This window comes from Haemaphysalis longicornis, unplaced genomic scaffold, assembly GCF_048455015.1.
Source record: "Haemaphysalis longicornis isolate Haplotype H1 unplaced genomic scaffold, Haemaphysalis longicornis Haplotype H1 scaffold_8, whole genome shotgun sequence".
NCBI lineage: Eukaryota > Metazoa > Arthropoda > Arachnida > Ixodida > Ixodidae > Haemaphysalis > Haemaphysalis longicornis.
This window is the reverse complement of record NW_027526445.1, coordinates 100,112,660-100,135,192: the sequence shown is the minus strand read 5'-3', so window position 1 is coordinate 100,135,192 and position 22,533 is coordinate 100,112,660. Positions and strand designations below refer to the sequence as shown.

At 45.7% G+C, this 22,533-nt stretch overlaps 1 protein-coding gene across 2 annotated transcripts; it reads left to right on the top strand.

The window, feature by feature from the left end:
* The first annotated feature begins 2,363 nt into the window (after positions 1-2,363).
* LOC144149143 (sulfotransferase ssu-1-like) lies at positions 2,364-15,135 on the top strand. 2 transcript variants are annotated; one of them, XM_077680682.1, is made up of 3 exons: positions 2,364-2,497; positions 9,886-10,220; positions 14,431-15,135. In XM_077680682.1, the coding sequence occupies exons 2-3, from the start codon at positions 9,895-9,897 to the stop codon at positions 15,047-15,049; spliced, it is 945 nt and encodes a 314-aa protein (XP_077536808.1). In that variant the 5' UTR covers positions 2,364-2,497; positions 9,886-9,894; the 3' UTR covers positions 15,050-15,135. The 2 variants fall into 2 exon arrangements, with proteins under 2 accessions (XP_077536808.1, XP_077536807.1); XM_077680681.1 differs by lacking the exon at positions 2,364-2,497 and having other exon boundaries at positions 9,713-10,220.
* The last annotated feature ends 7,398 nt before the right edge of the window (positions 15,136-22,533 follow it).

Sequence of the window (22,533 nt, the reverse complement as noted above, 5' to 3'; positions counted from 1 at the left end):
GTGGAAACTAGGTGTTACATTGTGGTATACCGCGAGGATAAGAGCGTGCTGACCGTAGGCTTGCTGCTTCCGGTTGCCAATAAGCGAGGCTGTGGTTTCCCGCAGCGACAGCGGGACGCTGGGAGCCTGGAGCGCTGGAACGGCAGTAGCCCGGCTTTGCGCCCAGCCGATTTCGCGACATCGTGTGCGCGCACTCTTGTTACGCGTGCACTTCCAATGCGGCACAGTAATGTCCATGTAATGCACAGTCACGCTCATCTGAATAAAAGAAACGTCTGTACAAAGGAACAGCAAACATTATTCCAGACGAAAAGTAAAAAAAAAAACGCAAAGACGCCTTTGCAGGCACGTTCGCGTGTGGTGCAGTGCATTAGTACTTCGTCGGCTCTCCTCTTTTTTTAGTTTATATCATGGAATAAAGTTGGCTGTTCCTTCGTGCAGACGCTCGTTTTATTCAGTTAGCGTGACCGTGCCTTACACGAACATTATCTGTGTCACATGCGAAGGGCACGCGTAAGAAGAGCGCCCAAACAGACGATGTCGCGAAATTGGCTGCGCGGACCACCGGCCGGCTACCACCGGCGCACAAACGCGCCCCAGGCTCGCAGCGCACCGTTTTCGCTGCTTGGGACCACAGCCCCGCTCATTGGCATCCGGAAGCAGCAAGCGTACGGTTGAAACACTCTCACCCTCGTGGTATACCACAATGCAACACCTAGCTTCCACGGGCGTCCACGGGCGGCGCTGCATGTACCACAGGCCACGCGCTCGCAGTGTCGCGTTTCAATTCGTAAGCACTGTACGTTCATGGATGCCTTTTTCTGAGCTTGGGGGAGCCACAATGAAGTGCACAATAATAAAACTGACTGCATAATATGCGAAAACACTTGCGTCGTGCAGGATGTGGAAGTGCTCAGAAGGTTGGGGCGAAGTGACAACCATATGGTACGATGTCTAATTACGATTTATTATAAGAGGAACCGCGATAAGCTCGTTCGAAAGAAGCTGGTCAATGAGCTTACAGTAAGACGGAAAGTAGAGGAATGGAGGATAGCCCCGCAGAACAGATATTGATCTATAACCGAGGACGCAGAATTTACGTCATAGGAAGCAAGCGACAATCTGACACGCAATACCACGCATTGTGCGGTAGAAGTCGTAAATACGATCACTAGACAGGATACTGGTAAACTTTCCCAGGAAACGAAAGGTTTACTCTTTTCATCCGGATTTCTTTTTATTTCAAGCAAAACAAAGTTTACTGTGTTTTCATATTAGGTAGGTTACCATAAGCCCACAAACAAAAATAGAGCTATAAGAGGAAATAGTAACAGATTTTTTAATAGGCTGAAAAAAGTGTACTGTGCCGAGTTTGTAGTTCATTGTAAAAATAGCTAAAGCGCTAATCGAATCAAGAAAACAGAAAGACGACGGGACGAACGCTGTGTCGTTGTTTCGATTTGCGCTGAAGGTATTTTTATTTTTATAAAAAGGGAAATAATTAGGACATCTAGAAATTAAAAATTTTATGTTAAGCAGATACATCACTTTTGTATATTTTCCTTAACGTTATGACTACACGAAGCTAGAAACAAAAATAAGCTTCGTAGTGCACGTATTTATCTATTTACAAGTCCGGGAATAAAATTTGGACGACCATTTTTTTGCGCCTCACTGTTGTAATTTCGTCTTCACTGAAGCTTCTTCTTCTTTGCGGCATAGTTTTATTTCGTTGTTCTTTCAACTATATAAGCGTACTCATTTTTTCTCCTTTCTGCACCGTACCAGCGCTGTTATATGTGCTTGCGAACATGTTTGCAAGGATTTATATTTTATAATACAGTTCTTTGTAGACTTACGTCTATTAAACGCTTCTGACCTTGACACAGACTCCAATTCAATGCACGCATTATTCATTTTGATTTTAGTGGTATTGTTGCCCTTTTATTACTTTTTTTTAAAACCCTCAGGAAGGTACAAAGTGGGTAGAATAGAGTTAACTATTTGCACTGTTTCAAAATTTGCTTCCCTGCTAAACATGCAGGGTAAAAAACGTGAACTGCCAAGGGGACAAATTCAGTCATGGAAGATCAAAAATTGTTACCTTAATATTCCGGAGCAATTGTTTCTTTCGTTCACCTTTGTTACATATGCTGACATTGGTATTTGAGCGAGGAAGCGAATGCCTATTCTCGTCCGACTATTGCGTAGAAGGAGACGAGACGGCCAACGCTGAACGGATTTTTGTAGCAGCTTCCTTTCCGTCACGCTCACTTACACGCGAACGTCTTCCTGCTGTCTCTTCAAATGTGAGCCAACCGATCAGAGTCCAGTGAGCGCTGCAGTCGTTGCCACAGCTTTCATCCGATTACAGTTCACACGTACAAATCGAGGGGCATATTGTATGCGATAAGGTGTGTCTCAGTTGCTCCGACACGGCACGAGCCAACGCTGGGTGACGAATCTAGGGAGGCCGTTCGAAGGGAACTCTCGAAAGGTAAGTAAACTATTTTTTACTACCCGGTTTTGCGTCCTCATTTTCTGGATGTAGGATTCGAGAAACTATAAATACAGCAGTGGCAGGGGGGTATCAAAGGGGCTTCCTTGAGATAGGGTGCATGAGAGAATTCGCTGAGTGAACCCTTAGACCAGGACCGCAATATAACAATGAACACGACAATTTTCGTGTTGTAAATGACATATGGTGCGCTAGTCATGTTGTAACTGACATACGTAACACAAAAAACGGATGACTAACTTCACCAGCCACGCTATGACGTAACGATATTTCGGCACTCTTTTGGCATTCCACATCTCTGTAAAGTGAGGCCGTCATTAAAACCGCAGAATATAAAAGGTGTTACAGGGAGGAGAGGTTGCTTTATCGCTCTCTCTCTCCCTATATATATATGTATATATATATTTATATATAATACAGAAATAAAAGTTGGCAGCTAGTGGTAAGCGAATTGTGGTGAGGTTACTACTTAGGCCGAGTAGTGACCTCGGGTTTCAGCCATGCGGCAGATACAAAGAAAACGATAAGAATTGGCTGGAGTGCATTCGGAAGGCATTCTCAGATAAGACATGGCAGCCTACCGTTGTCCCTGAATAGTAAAATGTATAACAGCTGCATCTTAATTGTACTCTCCTACGGGGCCTAGTGTTGGATGCTCATTAAAATGGTTTAACTTCACTTGAGGGCGACTAAGCAAGTAACGGAAAAGAAGATGTTAGGTTAACGTAAGGGACAAGAAGAGAGTTGAGTCGGTCATTGAACAAATGCGTGTTTAGGATATTATATTAGAAAATAGGATGACGAAATGGGCTTGGTCAGGACATGTAATGCAAAGGAATGATAACCGTTGGTCATAAAGGGTAACTGACTTGACCCCAAGAGATTGCAACCGTGGCAGGTGGAGGCAGGAGGTTAGGTGGGCAGTTGAGGACAAAAAAGTTGCGGGGATAAATTGGTTGCAGTTAGCACCGTACGGGGATAATTAGAAAGTTATGGGACACGCCTTTGTCCTGCAGTGGGCCTAGATAGACTGATGATGATATCGGTGAAGCTGCAGCGGGCAGTGTATGCAGGCCGGGTGCCTTCCATCTTCCATGTTTCAACTCGGATCGTCTTGTGGACGATAGGCTTGCGCCAGTATCCTGGGAAAGAATTCCAGAGCGGCCCGCATGATGTCTAAAATACTGCTCATTGCTCGGTGCGTCCCTAATTTCGACAGAATTCTGGTGAGACTACCACACGGCTCAGGAGCGAATGGTTTAGTTTGGCAATAGCCATTCGTGGCGGGCATCACAGGTGCCTGTGCCGGCATTACAGGTGCGCGATTTCATTTCGCTTCCATTGCAAAAAACTGCGTTCAACAATATATGCTGTGATTCCTGAGCCTCTTAACCAATTTATTCGGACAGGGAAGCTGTGAGGTTCTTGTCGGTTATTATTTTCTACAGCGAAGGATAGCTAAATAGACGTGGAAGCAACACAGAGGTGGAAGGGAGAAAAAACTGGCCGAGCAAAAAGAAAAGCATGCTACTCCGCCGGTCCTCTGCTCCAAAGTTATCAAAGAACTTTACGGAAAACCAAAATGCCAACCCGAAATTTATCGTACTAAGAGCGATGGGTGCCCCCTATCGGCATTACACCGAGCTTCCCCAGTGGATGTTTAATGCCACGAATGCATACACTAAGGATTCCCTCTGGCGTAATTTACAAAGCTTGGTTATTTACTCTTGACATCCGAACCCGTACAGACAACTGCGATGCATGCCAGAGCCCCGAAAAGCACGCTGCACAGCAAGGAAAAAGATTGTGCTTCACTGCTTGCGATATCATATAGCACAAGACAGATTCTACCGAAAGAGGGACTTTGTGTTTAAATGGCGGACATTTATTGCCCTTCTCATATACACTTAAACTGGGAGTGTGTTGAATCGCTTTGCTTCAAAAGGAAGGGCATATTGCGTGAAATAATATTCTGTGGAAACAATGGCGGAGTATTTGACAGCTAAGATTTTTAACACTTGTTTTACTAGAAACTCCGCTAAGCAGACTGTTTCAACGCACAGTTTCGGGGGCAGGACACGCCTGTTCAGTGCAAACCTCAATTACTTCCAAGAAGATTTCGGCAGACAGCGGCAAGTGCGTTTCGAGCCCCGTAAAAGGGACGTTAGAAAACGTCGGCATGAACACAAAAGCGCTTGACAGTGACAAAGTAAGTATTTAGCACTTAAGCTTCATGGAGCTTCGCACAGCCTCTGCACTGAACCGGAGTCATTCATTCCAGTGCATTCGACCCAAGGAAGTACCTAGTTCTGCGAAAGCGTCCTAACGAGGAGCGCAAGTGGTGCACAATCTATTTCGTGTTCTTGAAGTGCAGTCAAGGAGCTGACCTAGGTATGAATCAGCAAATTTATATTTTTGGTGAAGTACTTACCTTGCGCCCCTGTGATTGCCAAAATGGTATTTTGCGATGTGTTTTCGTTATTACTTTATTGTGGAATACGCGACTCTCGGTAAATATCAGCTACGAACAAACCTGGATTAAGAAGGCTACCGCCCTTTATAGAATCACGTGTTTCGTTACAATGGGAGGATTGCTCATCAGGGTTTGTCGTCTGCAGCGATAGCTTATAAAATATGCCGTTTCCACAACAATATTGTTCGTCGAGTCTTCCTTCCACCTTTTTTTTGCCAACTGCACCAGCCTAAATTAAACACCAAATGCCCTTCCGCAAACAACGTCTAATTTGGAGCCAGAGATTTGAAGACTTCAGTTCCCTAAAATGGGCTGGCAAGGAGATGACGAGACGAGACTAACAGCGTCGGGACTGTTTTAGGCCAAGTCTGTTGGGACGGACAATCTTTTCCCATAAGAGGCTATTATCCCCAATTTTATTTACTAGGTGCATTTTTTGAACGACTTATTAGAACCTGCACTTACGCAGCTCTTAACTTCCACATTTTGTTTAGCCTTTAATTAGGTATTGTGGTTTCGTGGGATTCAATTCTTCTTTCTCACTTACTTCATCAGTGCTAAACATTCCTCCCTTACCGTTTATTCTTAATTTACATTTTCTGTAGACTCGGCCGCACCTTTTTTATAATTTTTTTTATTGCTTCCCTTTCTTGTTACTTTTCTTTCGTTCCTTTTCAATGCCGGTTTTAACTAGGTGGTAGCGGTAGGCGCCTATTCTGGTTTACTCAATGTCTTCAATTGGAACTGGCTGAGCACGAGGACACGTGTTTAATTCCCGGACACGGCGCCCGCATTCCTGATGGAGGCTTAAAACAAAAACACCAGTGTGCATGAGATTTTTGAACACGTTAAAGGGGCCCTAAATAGGTTTCTGAAGGTCGCCATTTCAATCGCGCAATCGCTAGAGTACCCCTTCACGACAATGTATACCAAATATTACACCTCTGCGTAAAGCAGGAGCCGCGCAAACACGCAACAAAGATGCTTTCGTTCTTCCTTGCTCACCTACCGCTTCCTTGCCGCCACACTTGCGCGCTCTGACGTGAAACAGAGCGGTTGTGACGCACCCGTGTGACGCACGAAGCTCTCAACAGTACGGCTGCGCTATTGGTGGGCCCCGTTAAGTGCTGTAGCCAGTCAGCGTTCCCGGCTCTGGGAGAAACGCGGTTGCGCGCAGCGCTCCTGCACCGGCGGCACGGCGTATTCGTCCTGCATGGGTGGCATGGACGAATGTTTATCGTCGCCATCCGTTACACGAGCGTAGCTGAGTTTGTAGTCGTTTACACGGTATTAACGCTGAAAAACACGCAAAAATCTGCGGGCACAAACGGCCGCTACACGCGCAACCGCGGCAAGCATCTGCCTGCTCGGTCGGCAAGCAGCCCACTGTGCGGTGTACGCACGATAACGCATACACCGCAGCAGCTAAAACTTGTCACCACCCGCCAGTACGGGACTATTGCTGAAAATCAGTTTGGAAATACGCGAAAGGGGGTGATAGTGCAGTGAAAGATTGCGCGGGGGGTCGTCGTCGTCGCGGCCTCGCAAAGCAGTGTCTGGATGACGGCGGCGAGACTAAGCCTTTTCACCGACTTTGGTGGGACGAGTTCACCGCGAAACGCTAACGCTAGCGAGCCGCAAGCGAGCCGCTATAGTCGTCGGTGGCAATCTTCAATTATTGTCGTTAGCGAGCATGTTCAGTTAGGAAACCCCCTATCTTGCCTTCAAACGCTCGTTTGCGCTCGTTTCCGGCGACGCGAGCACGGCCGCCGCGAGGAGCCGTTCGATGCGGGCCCGCCACCGACCGACCCCGCCGAGCGGTAGTAGGCGGAGCTTGGCCGTCGTCTGCTACAAGCGTGAAGTACCGCCGAGCGGAGCCAATGGCTGCGCGCTTCTCGACGCAACCCTGTTTCTCTAGGTGTCACCGATCAGGTCTTGCGCCTGGTCGGTGGCGTCTCCGCTTCCACAGTGCTTTGGAGGAGCGGTTAGAGAGGGAATGCGCCAGGCCTTGTTGCGGGCCCTTTTTAATGAACGATAGCTCGGCTAATACTGGACGCTTTTAAATCATTTTTGCGACAGGATGTTCTTTGGATAGTACTCCAATGATTGCGCACGTAAAATCTCAACCTTTGGAACCCTGTTTAGGGCCCCTTTAAAGATACCCAGGTAGTCAAAATTAATCCCAAGCCCTCCGCTACGGTGCGCCTCATCGCTTCCGCTGCGTCGGCACCTGAAACCCTACAATCAATCGAGTTAACTGCAAGTTAAAATCTTTTCACACCTCCATTTACCTCTAAGTCATTGCCTTTTTTGTATAAGTAGCCAAACTAAGGCTGAGTGGCATTATTTTAATTTTAGAATTACTGGGTTCAGTTTTCATTTCCTTGCAAAAATATTTATTTAGTTTCAAAGGGATTTGTGCGGTCATAATTTACGTTGCAGAAGCACTGTTGCCGCGTAGGCCGAACTATTAGACAATGAATCCTGGTGCGTTTTACCACTCAATTCTTACAACCGAACGTTTCCGCAGCACGTTTATAGATTACTTAAAAATGGCAGGGCGCGTACAATTTAAGCCATTTACCCCCACTTTGGTCTATTTTGGGGGGTTTCACTTAATCAAGTATGCGATAAAAATATGCTGGTCTTCCTCCGCACATGGGGTGGTTCATTGAGTTGGCGCTTCTATGGTGTTTGTGGCCCTTCCTAAGCCTCGCAACAGGGAAGCCTACTGGAGGCCACTTTCTGTGGATGCAGTTTGTGTGGAATAACAGCCACTGCACCTCGTATTTCCTGTTTACTCGTGGGAGTAAAAGTGCGGTAAGAATCACAAATGTAAGAAATATCGCCTATGCTTTGGTTACTGTCTTCGCATAGTACGCCCAGAGAGAGAGAGAAAGAGAGAAACGGGGAAGTATCTTTATTGTGTAGTGAGGCTTGGGGTGGTCGCAATGTGGGGAGTCTGACAGTCGAAGTGGCCCCGAGCTTCACTGGCCCTCCAAGAGACCCCCCCCCTGGAGCCGGAACTTGGATAGAAGGTCCGAGCTAGTCGGCTGGCATTCCCACTGCAGGTCTCTAAAAGTAGAGCACCACAAAAAAATGAGTATCCTTTCCTTTTATAGAGAAGGAGGCCGGCGGAACTCGGCAGAAATGAGTGACCGAAACAAAAACGTACTTCAAACTGTCGTCAAATGTTCGTCATAGCGTGTAATTTAGGTGGATTTTAAATGTGGGAGATTAGACATGATAAACGGAGCATTTACGCAAAACTTGCTCTTCCACAAGAATACGTTTTGTCCTTGCGACTCAAGTTAGACGCATGTATTCCCCTCCTGGCTATTACAACTCGTGATTTGTACGTGCGTCATTGGCGGTGCCGTTCTCTGGCTATCTCCGCTGACACTCGCGCAATGTGAGTTTATGGCTTCGTATGCCGCACGCCGGTAATTATATCATCTCCTCTCCCCGCGCGTGTTCTGACCAGTTCGCTCCCATGCAGGTGAGACTGGAGCGACCTGCGGGGGTGGATGCCAGAACTTGCTTCCGCGTAGCGCCTCTAGAGAGACGACATGACTCGAATTTTGAAACTGACAATAGTTATCCCGCCGCTGCAGTTTAATGACAGTTATAGTGCACGAAACTGAAGGGTTACCGCGATGATTCGGTAAGTGGTCTTGAAAATGAGGCTGAGAAAATCTTATCCGCATGGCACCATGGTAAGGGGGCTTGTTTCTTCAAGGATTTCATAACCACCGGCAGGAATGCTGTTGCAGCTAACAATACATGATGAGCCATGGGCGCTGGATTAATGTGAGTGCCCTCTCTCCCGAGGAAAGCGTGTTCTACACACTTTTATACCGTTAAGTTTTATGCCAGACGTTTCTCTTCTGCCACTTGGCTCCGATGAATACTAGAAACCTGAAGTGGTGGGACCGAAAGAGCAATGAGGAAAGATTGAAGGGCGTGAGGCCGTGTCTCTCACGGTTAGGAAAGTTTTCACCTTGCTTACCCAGCCTAAAGGGTTTGCGGTCACTTAACGGAGGAAAAACAGCGTCTCTTGAATGATAGAGCCAGTGTGTAGCTTATTTTTAGATTGCGCTTCTCCCTGCGTTTATTAGTACGTTTACAGCTGCTGGGGCGGCAGTAATGTCGATGTTTTGCGACAGATCTCCGTACGTATTATACTGGAATTATACAGAGGGCTCGCCGCAATCGCGCATGTCCATATATGTTTTCGCATCCTACGAAAAAATATGCGTCAAAGTGTTTTTTTTTGTTTAGCAAGAAGCTTGGAAACATTTTGATGTGCTCTTCAAAAACGTTAACTGTTGCCAAACAGCTACAGAAAAATATATTCTCTCTCTTAATTGGCCGTATGAGGTGCACGTGCACCTACAAAGCTATACGAGCCTCTGTTGATTATTCATCCCATCAGACATCGGCGCCTAAAACGTTTTTCTGCGCCCTCCAAGTGAAACTCGCAAGAACAGCTGCTTGGCGCGTGACTTCTGCTCTTGCGGAGCGTTTCTAAACATGTGCGCAGCTCGTCGTGAAGGGCGTCCATTAATTCTTTACTGACCTTCAGATTAGAGACAGCGACTTCAACGTCGAAGAAAGAAAACACAATTGAGACCTCATTGTTTCTGCTGGGAGAAACACTCAAAAGTGCAGAGTGCGTGCAAATCGCTATTATTGTACCCACGCCTGTCATTTTATGAGCAGGAACCGCGGAAGCTCTGGCGACATAGTTAAGATGTCAACACCTATTCAATTACCTTCACGACATCTTAAACATCTAAATTTGTGTACTAGAGTGATTACCATTAGGATGATCACACTCTTCGTTTATGAGCTCGACCTAATTCGTACATATTTATCGTGGCCTACTTTTCAGATAGCCATCATGAGCAAGGGTGTGTACCGCTACGTCAATGGCCTGTACGTGAGCCAAATCTTCCAGGAGAGGACTGTACAATCAGCTCTCTCTTATAAGCCAAGGCCACGTGACGTGTTCATCGTGACGTACCCGAAATGTGGCACAACTTGGATGCAGTTTATCGTCTTCTGCATCTACAATGACGGGGAGACGCCAGCTGACCTTGTCGACTTTTTCAAGCGCACGCCCTTCCTGGAGATGCTCGGAGCTAAGGCCGCCGAGAACATGCCTCGACCAGGGGCTATCAAGACCCACCTCCCCTATCGGCTCCAGCCAAAGTCGCCCGATGCAAGGTAGCATTTAAAATTAGATTTTTTTTCTCTAAATGTGATGAGTTCTTTATGTAGGAATAAGTGCATAGAACAAGGCGAGTCTTTATGGAGGAGTATGACTGGTTTTGTTTCTCCCCAATTTAAACGACAGCCTACCCTCTGTTTTTTTAGTGCCATCTATTTTCCCTTTTACAAGGATTGTATCTATTTTTCACAAACCAACAATACATCTGTTTTTTAAAGAAGTTCGCTACCTTCTCCGGTGAGAACCTCTCATTGCTTATTATTTAACATTATAGGAACATTTCAGCTCGTTACGTTGCAGAGCGACATTGCATACGCTAATTATTTCATTGGAGCAACCAGCGCGCTCGCCTTAAAAAGCTGCCCAATTTGTATTATCGTTCTGGAAGTAAGGCCGATACCTTATACAACGTTACAAATAAGCATACCAGGTGTTTATGCTGCATGTCTACGGGAAAGCTAATGTCCCTTGCACGATAAGTCAGAGTTGCTTATTGATTAAAACATATCGCAGTCCCTGACAGGATATTTCAAATACGTTAAAATATCATTTAATAGATAGTCCACAAAAACTGACAGTGCGAAATTACAATTTAAGGTATTTTCTTATGTGTTGCTACAACCACATGTATAATAAAACCCATATAAAGACAAAAAAATGTGAGCGTAAAGAAGTGATGCACAACTACAAGTTTTAATATGCAAAGTTTCACGTGTGTACGTGAAATTTGATTGCTTGAGTGCAGCTTGCCCTTTATTTGTGAAACTTTTTGCGTCATACGAAAGCCGATGTTATACAATGCGCAATCGAATGAACACCAGTGTAATGTTGCCAACTCACCACATGAACATTTTCATCTTTATTGTGTACAACTCAATGCACGACCCAGATGAATATGTGTGAGGTGATTAACTATATCTTAGCAATGTCTCCGGCGAGGTAAGTGAGATTTCTTGGCTTGATGAACGCGTCGTAAACTCTCCTTGCTTGTAACCACGGGAAATGATTTGTTGAGTTCCTCTAGTCGAGATGATGGGGTTTGTGGTACAGGCAACTGGGTAACGTTTATTCTTCTTGATGTAGGGGAGGAGAGGACGTTGTTATGTTGTACTTATTTAAGAATGAAGCTATAGTGCAACTTTTCCACACCTAAGCTCCGATGGTACAGTGTGCAGCGAGAAGGGCAACAAAAGATAGCAGGCAATAAAACACACACAAACGCGGTGAAACCGAAGGAGTGTTTAGGTTCACCGTGCTTTAGACTCACCAAGACTGTGTCTGTACTGCCGGCAGGCGGATGATTACCTGGCATAACTCCCATCAGATGTAGCACGAAATTTTCCCCACGTTCAAATATAATGTTTTAGAGTTAAAACGTGTAAGCACACTTAGGGGCAACTCTAAAAGCGTTTCCCGCTGCCTGGTTGTTCTGTGGTGCTTAAGCTACTGTAATGTGTAAGCTTGCCATTAGGATCAATTCCTGTTCCTGCAACGTTCTTTGTTTAACTAGGCGCACATAAAAATTTAGTGCCTTTCGCGTTGTTCTGGACTCCAAAGGGCGGTAAAGTGATTTCTCATAGTACGGAGGTCTCTCGCACCAGCCCTACTGCTCCATTAAAGGACCCCTGCAATGGCTTTTGTGCAGGTACTTTTAGGGGCTTTACAACTGTTCTTGTCATGCAGACGTAGTCGCAAAAAATTTCACAAAATCTGTACCGGTTTCAAATTTCGAATTAAGATAGGCAAGCGAATTGAACTTTGCTTCCCCTATCGAAAACCGGAGACTGATGCTCGCTTCCCACTCTCCCCGGTGGCGTCGAATCGCGGGACCGATGGGGGAACCGCAAATTACCGAATTACGAACGTTTCAGCCAATGGTTGTCTGATCTGGGGAGCTGCTTTCCGCCCTTTTTGAGTAGGTCGTTCGGCTGCAACCTACCAGCCGTGTCGATAATGCGTTACAGTTAACTTCTATTTGACTGTAACAGCGCAGACAAGTAGGAGAACACGGAGACGGGTGACGTCTGCGAGACCTATTCTTCTGAACTACACGATATAGTTCAAGCTATATTTGGTGCTCCGAATGAGTGAGAGTGAAGCGTTTGCGATGCTTTCTTACCGACAGTTGACGTGAACTACACTTTTTGGTTCACATAAAGGCGAGAAGTCTTCCTATATACTGTTTTAAAATAAAATCTCTTAGGTGTACGCAAAAACGACCTCCGCTGGGTCAAACTACTGACATTTACAGCGAACGTCTGGTGCGCTAACGACGCTTCCATTCCAGCAACACTCTAACTGTAAAATGTTTGCAAACAATACTTGCACTTCGAGGACTATATCTTCGTGTAGTTTTTGAAGTCGTTGAAAAATTCTGTGAGTGCTAAAGTTCGTCTTTTACAAACAGAACTTGCAGACTAACCCCGTCATACTTATATTGCAAGGAGGGTACTCAGCACTCTCTATTCTAACTCGTTAAGAGCTATCACACATCACACAATCGCGATGTCCCCGTCCTGGGCCCAGTGAACGTAACGTTGGCCAATTTAGTTATGAAACGAACGCACAGCTTGAGTTGCAGTTGTCTTTTGTAACAGTTTTCAAACTAGAATACTATGGTGAACTTGTAATTGGCAGGCGTTTATAGCTAGAAAAAATTTAAAGCCGTTCCACTCGATGTTAAATCTGCCGGAAGCGCAGAGCAGTGATGCAGCATAATGGGCTGCAGCGCAGTTATCCGCTCACTGCTGCCACCCAGGGCATTTTAAATTTCCTGCTTTCGCAGTGCTTGTGCGCCCGGTGCCTGAAACTGCGCTAGCGGGAGTTCTGTTCTTTTTGCGCTTGCTTTCATTTCGTACGGTGGAGCTGTTTGGCAAAATTTAGAACGCGCCATTTTTTCTTGCGCGGCTGGAACCTGTCTGCAGTGTTTCGAACCCGCCGTTTATTTCTTGCGAGGCCGCGTTTTTTGCTTACTATCGTAAAAGCCTTTCCAAAGAGCGTTTCTAATTAAATGAACGCGGAGATGCGGTTATATACAGAGATGTTGCCCGAAATATACCTGGAGGTTTCTTTGCGCTAAATAACGGGGAGATGCATAACAAGCGCCAGCGGTTCATGAGGCTTAAACGGCTAGGTCTATTTAAACCGCGTGGTTTCTTACGCCTGAGCGTGACTCTCTGACGCCGGTACAGAAAAGTCTACTTGGGCCCGTCATCTCGCTGCACCGCCTGATACCGACAGTCGCATTGACCGTTAGCGAGCTAAGACGACAAGGCTAGCACATAAAGTGCTCTGCACTTAAAAAATGGTGCAATTGCTTATCGGTTTACGCAAAGATGTGAAAAAACGTTTCTAATTGTCGAGGAGCGCAACGCTGAATTAAAACACGAAGCTGCACTCTGCGTTGCTATGCTTTCTGACTACACCATTACTACCGAAAATAGACTCCGTCATATGCAACGCAGACGCACGACGTAGCGTGCATTTCAGAGAATGGGACTGGCGCAGGGTGCAGCAGAGAGCATGGAAGAGCACACATGTGCTCGAAAAGGGCAGCAGTGCCTCCGCTCTGTTTCTTTTTGTGATTCGCTTTTTATGCTTCTTTTGTAAGTAAAACTACTACCTGACGCCCAATTTAGGCTCGTTTAATCGCTACAGTAAAATATAATGAATATTACCGGCTCAGTTCGCGACACCGCGGTTCCCCGTTGCGTTATCACACCGGCGGCTGCGGTGTGTCGTAGGCAGTCGCATGTGCTTGTATTTGTGCATATAACAATAGAATAACTTTGTTATTTCTGCTCCGTACTGGATGCTCCGTACTCTTTGCGCCTTTATCTGAACTACCAGACGTAGGGCCCGGGAGAAGAACCGGGCTTCTTCCACAGGTGGGTGTCGTAGATGTATATGAGCAGGTAGAGTAACCCTGTTCCCGTTCAACGTATCTGCACACAAAAAAAAGTATTTCCCCCCCAAAACTACTGCATTTATTTATAAAAGGCAGGAATATTTCTTTGAGTAAGTGACAGGTAAAAGTTAGTGGCTTTTCATGAGTTTGCAAATTTTGATGCCAGATGTCCACAAGCCTTAAAAAGCTATTCCGAGAGAAAACATTCGCCGCATTTTATCGCCATCTATTTCACCGTAATGAATTATCTAGCTGATGCTCATCTCAACAACGCATGGGTTTTCACTTTGCTTTTGCAGGTACATATACGTCGCCCGAAACCCGTACGACTGCTGCGTATCTCTATACCACCACACCCGGCTATTCCCTATCTATGAGTTTGAAGACGGTACATTTGATGAATTCTTCGAAATGTTCTTCCGTGGGGAGGTAGATTTCGGCGACTACTTCGAAAATCTGTTGTCCTGGTACGAGCACAGAGATGACGACAACGTTTTATTCCTTACCTATGAGGACCTGAAACGAAATCCGAAGGAAGGAATACTCTCCGTCGCACGCTTTCTTGGGAAGGAGTACGAAGAGAAATTGCTTCGTGATCCTAGAGCCCTAGAAAAGGTTCTGAATGCCACAAGTCAAGAATCAATGAAGAAGTTTAACGCCGAGTTTAGGAAAATAGAATCAGCGATGAGAAACATTCAGCTAGAAAACGGGGACCCAAAGGAGGAAGAAGACTTTAGCGAACATCTGAAAAATCTTCTCGCTAAGCCTATCACAGGCGACTTTGTTAGAAAGGGTGTGGTGGGGGACTGGAGAAATCACTTCTCTGAAGAACAGATTCAGAGACTGAAAGATGCAATTGGGGCTCGACCAAATGCGTTAAAGGTTATGTCTCTTTGGAACGATTACGATCTACCTTGAACTGGAAATATAACACGAAAATGGAGAGCGCCAATATCAATTGTATTCTTCTACATTTGATTTCCTTATTTCAAGGTAAATAAAGCGTGTACTCGACTTCCTTCTAGACACTTCTGTTTTGTTTCGTGAATGTTATTGTGCTCCAACCAAAACTTACTTTTAAATTAGCTTGATTCATTATAGGGCCAAGGGTAGAATATTTCAATTGAAATTTGTTTTAGTGCTATCGACGCTAATGGGAGGAAATGGGTAAGTACCCATGAAGTCGCGTGAGCCATTGCGCATGAACAAAGAATCCCGCAAGAGGAAGGAAAAAAGAAGCATTAACGGCAGTATACTCCTAGGAGGGTTTACCGAAAGAAAGGCGCTGGTGCGACGGTTAACGGCGATGACTAGTACACGTGACTACCTTCGGAGCGTGGTCTACAGGATGCTCCTTATGTGGTGACGGCAGTGAAACAAAGTACAACACAAGGTTGAAGAGTAGGTAATTAGAATTGCCAAGTATACTTTGGCCTTTACATAATTTTAAGTTCTAAGCATAGACCCCCAAATTTACCAGTTGGTTGCAGGGAAATGTATGGAGCTAGAATATTTTGCATTGAATGCTTGTGAAAAAAAACACACACTCGTGAGCTAACGGTTGATATTCTATCAAACATTTTCCCGTCTTTCCACCTAAACTGGCGAAGCGACACTCACCAGTAACATAAAGTAAGAATGGCCAATCTCGTCACTGAGAAGGTTGTCACACCCTCGCTTTTGCTCGAAATGCGATCGTCGCTGTCATCGGAGTCAATACGAAGGGTTAGAGAAGTAACGGGAACTCTGCAGCGAGTATAAAACAACGCATGGGTGCTTTTGTCGTGTTCTATACTGAGGACAAATCTTCCGATTCGCTTTGACAATAATTCCAAAAACTATGACGAGTAATGAATAGGTTTGAGACAAAAGGACATGTGAAAAAAGGCAGTGTGACTTGAGGAATTTGTGTCGGTACAATTTAATTGCAATAATGACACCGGATTACAATTATGGGTAAATATTGTACGTGATTACAGGTAATGTCAATTGATCGCTGCATGTAGGCACTCGGACGTAGGAGCTTCCAAGTTCGTGTCGGAACATGATGTCACAAAAATCGAGTTGTATGCTCGATTAATGTGAGTTAATATGAATTAAGGCAGAAAGAGTTGCTTTAAAGGGCATTATATGTGTCGAGGGGAAGTAGGCAGCATTAACGGCGGTACATTAGTGTGGCTTCATTGCTGACTGAACTACTTGTACATAAACAAAACCGGTCACAGCAATACACACTTTGCAAAATACTATCAGGCATACGGGACAAGCGGAAAGCCCGTCGAGCAACATTGCGCGCGGCCATGATGAAGAAAAAATTCACCCGCATTTCCCCGAAGGGGAGCATGGGGAAGTGCGAATGCACGGGTGATGCGAAGGAACTCTTCTTGGCCAATCGCCCTAAGTGGGTATGTGGTGGGGTCGCTTTCGCACTTAAAAACTCTTCTTAGCCAATCACCCTAAGTGGGTATGTGGTGCGGACGGACGGACGGCGGTGGACGCGTGATTCAGGGTCGCTTAAGATAATACTGATTGTGGAATTAAAAGCTATTTAATTCCACACTAGCCTGGTCAAAGTTTCAATGACTTGTGGGCTTGGCGCCTCGTGATCCCGATGTATGCTATAGGATTCAACCAGGGCTTCAATCCCATCTCGGTGAGGTATATTTGTGTACAGAGAAGTTACATCTGTAGTTACAAAGAAGGCGCCATCAGGGATTTTTATGTTGTTAATTTCCCGTAGGAAGTGGTTAGTATCACGAAGATATGCCGAATGGGTAGCGAAGGAACTCTTCTTGGCCAATCGCCCTAAGTGGGTATGTGGTGGGGTTGCTTTCGCACTTAAAAACTCTTATTGGCCAATCGCCCTAAGTGGGTATGTGGTGCGGATGGACGGACGGCGGTGGACGCGTGATTCAGGGTCGCTTAAGAAGTGCATTCGCACTTAAAAAGCGATTGTGCCGGCTGCTCGGGTCTGCGCGCACCCGCATCGCCTAACATCTGACTTCACGGACTCGCAGTACTGGGGTACTGGATGATATGGCGTCTGCGTCGCGGGGATTGGTTTTTCCTGTCACCGGGTGGCACACCAACCTCTCTGGTATACAGCGTTTGAGGGACGAGCGCATCCGTGCCGTTTGCAGAGGGGTACGCAGCAGCGAGTCGGCATGACTCCTGCAGAACTCGTAACCGCATGTGGTTATAAAACTAAAACAGCAAGCAAAAGCTCAGAAACCTAACCGATCAGACTGAAATCCAAGGTGACTACGAGTGGCTCTAAGAGATTGCCGCGCAGCCGCGCTTCCTTTATCATGGCCGACATTTGCGAATGACCTCAGTGTTGTCATCATGAAAGCTCGCGTATGTATCATGTTGCCAACGTTTCTGAAAAGGGTCCATACCCGAGGATGTAGTCATTAAAGCATGTAAGCATTGGAAGTGCGCTCTGAGGGCTGATGGTTGCCTTCGGCGTTCTGAGTCTTCACCGAGGTGAACCCGTCGTAGCTCCTACGGGTCGGTAGTGCTCGACGCCCGGCCACGAACAGGTACTAAGCGACAGCAGGCGGCGGGCAGCAGGCCGGTGTCGACGCTCAGGAAACAGCGGGCCTGAAACAGGGAATGCCGTTGCTTTGTGCGCGTGCCGAGGGACAGGTCACTGGAGGACCGGACAGGGACCCAAGCAAGGCAGGGCGTGAGGTAGGTCTCTCGAGAGCTCCGATCTCAGAGATTTCTCGCCTGGACACTGCTCTCCTCGAACCTTCCCCTTCTACTCCACCAGAGGTTCTCCTCTGCCCTCCGCTGGCCTTCCTTGCTCTTCGGTAGTGGAAGCCTTTCATTCGTCCACGTCCTCCCCTAGTATGACTTGCCGCTTCTTTTTCTTCTGCGCGGAAGGGTGAGGGCAATCCCTTCACGGTCATGTGCCCTGCGCATGCGTCGAAACGAGCGCGTTACCTCACAGAAGACTAGCAATTTCTGCACAAATTGCACTCTCAATGCCGTGTGCGTACTCTGTACATTACGAATACAGCATTTAGAGTGCAATTAGGGCACACTTTGCTACGCTTCATGAAGCCTTACAAAGTTTAATAAAACACAAAGAAAGAACTAGATCTAAAGCAATAATAAAGAACAATAATAGTAAGAAATATGCACTGTATCTTTTTATGCACTGTAAATATGCACTGTATATGAGAACATTTTTATTAGAAAAGCAAGTCCTCAAAACATTTATTAAAATCGATATGATTTTGCCAAAACAGCGTGCAATACAGATGTGAGCAGCAGAAAAAAGACGGCAATAGGAAAACAACATGTCTTTTTCGCTTGTTTTTTTTTCTGCCCGGTTAACATTGAAACGAAAAACGATTTACCGAAAAATTTGTTTTGATGCAATCTATCGGTAGTAAGGGAAACGCTTTCTGTAATAAATGATTTAGCAAAGAATATTGCTCAGGTTTTCAGAGCGCAAACTCTGATGGGTATTTTGTGATTCTGAATTAAACAGTTATATCGTTATCTTTGTACACGGAAGAATTCAACGGGAACTTAAGTGTCTTAGGTGTTTTGAATGCGAAAAACATCTGTTATCGAAGACGTTGTGACGGCTGCTTCAGGTGTACAGTCAGTCAAGTTCACCTGTCATGCGGATCGCAACAAGATAATACCTGTTCTGTACTGGCGCGGTACAGGGTTAGTGCTGTAGTTACCACACATCGCTGCTGCTTTTGGCGACCCAGGTTGAAATCTCATTTGAACCCAAATAAGATTGTTTGGATACTTAAATTACTTATTTTGTTTTTAGAGCTGCCGTACTTTGGTTTCATTTGTGTAGTCGGCAGCAACTATTGTAACTTTTCGCGTTTGATAAGACGTCGAAGGCTTCCGTCATTACAAGTATGCCGAATTTTAGATCTCAGTTGAATCTTTGTTTCCAGCTTTTTAAGTTTTTCTGATAAAAAACATGAATATGATAGGTATTTTTTTACCCCCCCCAAAATTTTAATGAAAACGTACAACTCTATCGCGCTGTAAGCGAAGGGCTTGTACCCTATGTTGTGGTTGGCGCTGGTATCAGTGACGTTGAGAGACCTAAAATCTAAAATTGCTGAAATGTGGGGCATACTGGTTATACCTGGCTGTTTCTGCCGTTTATCTATCACGCCCCCCCCCCCCCCCCCCATCAGCGTTCACAATACCACGGTGGCCAATCCACCGCCGCCGTTTAAATTTAACGCAAGCAACCGCAACGCGCGATGCAGCAAAACCTTTCTTTTGCACGAATCAAGAAAATATGCATCCAATCAATTAGTACTTGAGAGACGAGCACTATTGCCTTCGACCGCAGGAACCTATCCCACCTTTTAAGCAGTTATGCGTAATCTCAAGACGCCGTGAGTGTTACACAGGCGCGGATAAGCACATAGCTATTTCATGATATTTGAAAACCTTTTGTTAGCTGCAATGTTGTGAGTTTACGCAGGATATGTCGCGCGTGGTTGACGCAGCCATACCGTCTGAGCGCCATCTCAGGGTTTTCAATTGCATTAGGCTGGAAGACGAACTATGCAGCGAGAGCACCTTCCCAAGCACACATGAAAAAACTGCCCCGCGGAGATCACTGAAGTTGGAGGGGACTTACTTTAAGCATAAAGAGAGTAATAAAAATGTACTTGTGAATTATGTGTTGTTTGATTCTTCTTCGATTATCTTCTTCGCTGCCGCAACGGCCATTACTTAAACTTCGTTACTATAACGGCGATGAAGAAGCAAGTTGAAGAAGCAAAGCGAACAAACGGAACGCGCACAATTAAGCTAGGCGCCTGCAGGTGCAACATGAACCCTATCACGCGTTTTGTGTTGAGCAGGTGGCCTTATTCCTCTCGCCACTGTCATGGCCGAGTGAGTAATCTGTTTAATTCGCACGAAATAACTCACGGTCGCAGCCGACTGGATAAGACCACTGACTCTAACTCGTTTTATCACCGGACACAGTTTCGAAAATTGGAGGTGCCAGAAATTTCTTTTCTTCAAACCATTACTGAGATTTCTCAAACACCAGCAACAATGAATTGCTACACTCCTTCGCTGTTAAAAAATGCTTAGCTTCGTAGCGCTGCGAGGAACTCTAAACTTCATAAAACACTAAATAAAGCTACTAGGGAATTTTGGTACTTTCTGAAGAAATTCAGGTGGAAGGGCAGTTGAACTCGTGGTTCATTTCTTGCTGAAAACTTTGCTCAACCTCTTCGGCGCGCCCATCAGCACTTGCTCAACACAGCGGGCAACCGATTACGACGCTCGTTGCGGAAACTGGTTCTTAATCGTCTGGAGCATCACATTCGCCAAAGTCTGCACTCTGACTCTGCAATTATTATTGCATGTGCGACAGCATCTCACCCTCATTAAGCGCTGCGTCCCTTCCCCCTAGCGGAGAGCTCCCCTCGAATCTTGATCCGACACTGCTATCTCACTTTCGCGGCCCGCAATCGCCGCATCGCGCTCCGCCCCGCCCCATGCGCCGTCCCCTTTCTCAAAGCCTTCTCGTACGCTCCTCAAGCAATGCTGCTTCTTTTTTTAAGCTGGTGATTTCTGTCTCACGCTCTAATTTCTTGTACCTCTTAACTGTATCAATGTTTAACTGCGTTATAACGGTGGTTTGGGCTAGTTGGTGGCGCATACTGAAATTCGAAACAGCGCAAAAAGACGAGATAAGGAAACGACGACACAAGGCGCTGTGTCGTCGTTTCCTCGTCCCGTCTTTTTGCGCTGTTTCGAAAATCAATTTTTACCCGCTTGCGTTAAGCATAAACGTGTAAATGTTTTGTCGTAATAAACAATGACAAAAACCCCTATGGGCACCTCCTTTGGCCACGGTTACCGGTGAAGCTTATGTTGGATAATGGTGCCGCTCGTTTCATCCCCTTCAAAGTATGTTAAAGAGTACGACAAACGACAGCATTTCTGAAATGGGCAAACAAACTGAGCGCCTCTACTTGGGCTAGGCCTCGCCCACCGTGGATATTTCAGACGAGTTACTGAGTTGGCTACGCGCGTTTACGCCTTTAAAATGGTTATGGGGACCACAATCTTTTTTTTTCCCTCCATTTATACGTCCTAACCCACTTATTTCATGCGGAATATTAGGCGCAGGCGTGAAATAAAGTTTATTTTATTTTATTTTTTTGCGGTCCTCCGCAGATGGCGCCAAAGATATTACGTCTTTTATAAAGCGCCACCTGAGATGCCTACAAGATTCTGAAAACAAGGACATATATGGTAGCTCAGTCGAAATGCCAAATATTCCAGCTATTCAAAGCAGGTAGCTCCGACAAAGAAGGTTTTGCGCCATTGGTTTCAAGACTAATCCCTCAGCTGTAGAAAGCACTGATCTGCACTTAATGCTGGATGGCGCTCGCCGCTGTCGCGGCCAGGCGCGCGCACGGCCACCGGAAGTTCAGCGGCTCGTCCCGGAAGTCGGGCGTCTGTTACGCTTCTCAACCACTTATAAGGGTCCCCATGGGCGCATTTTGGCATTTTATTCTCACTTTATTGTATTTTGGCTATACACATCGCGTTCAGATCGCGCCTTATGCTATACCGAAACATGCGAAGTTAATATGAACCAGAATTTAATTGGAAGGAGAACGAAAATGTAACTTGGTTCTTGATCTGAGAGGAGACGACGCAGCTCGAATGGGATTTATTCTAGCGAGTGGACTTTATGATTCGTGTTAAGATGCAGGTCTTACAATAAATTAACAGTCGTGAAGGGACTTGTATTAGTCGAAAACAATAAATTAGCAGCCGTGAAAGGACTTGGATTATCCCAAAATCGACTAGCTAAGTGAGTTCGATACCAACACGGTGTAAGCTGCGTGAAACACAAGAACCGATTTGAGGTTTGGTAGGTGCCAACAAAAAAAACCTGAAAATGACTGTGCGCAACTTGCTCCTGTTTTACCTTTGAAGGTCAGTACATTGGAACCCTTTACAGTATGAATTCAAGCATATGTGTGTTTGGGAATTATGCCACTAGCATCTCAGACAGCTATCATAGCACCAGCGAGATACATAACGCCGATAGCAGCACTTCAAAAATTGAAAAAAAAAAAGTTCAGTATTAAAAATTTTAGACCTTGCGCTTTGTAACGTAATGGAGATGTTTTTTTCAATTACGTTTAATTGCTTACAGTACATGGTTTTCGGAGTAAGTTTGCAAAACAAGTATTTTATTTTGTTGCGGAAGTGTGCTATTCAGCATAAGGGGAAATTAAATGTACAGATACACTCCGGATTCCCGAAGGAATCGGAGCAGGGGGCCATAATGTCGTCCTTGTATCCACGCCATGAAATCTGGAGGACGTCCGGGGCGCGGGCCGCAGGTAGCGATGTCCACAGCGCGTAGG

Coding starts and splice junctions, on each gene's coding strand:
- LOC144149143 (XM_077680681.1), top strand. CDS start 9,745: ATGTCAACACCTATTCAATTACCTTCACGACATCTTAAACATCTAAAT. Junction 10,221..14,430: donor CCAAAGTCGCCCGATGCAAG/GTAGCATTTAAA, acceptor TTGCTTTTGCAG/GTACATATACGTCGCCCGAA.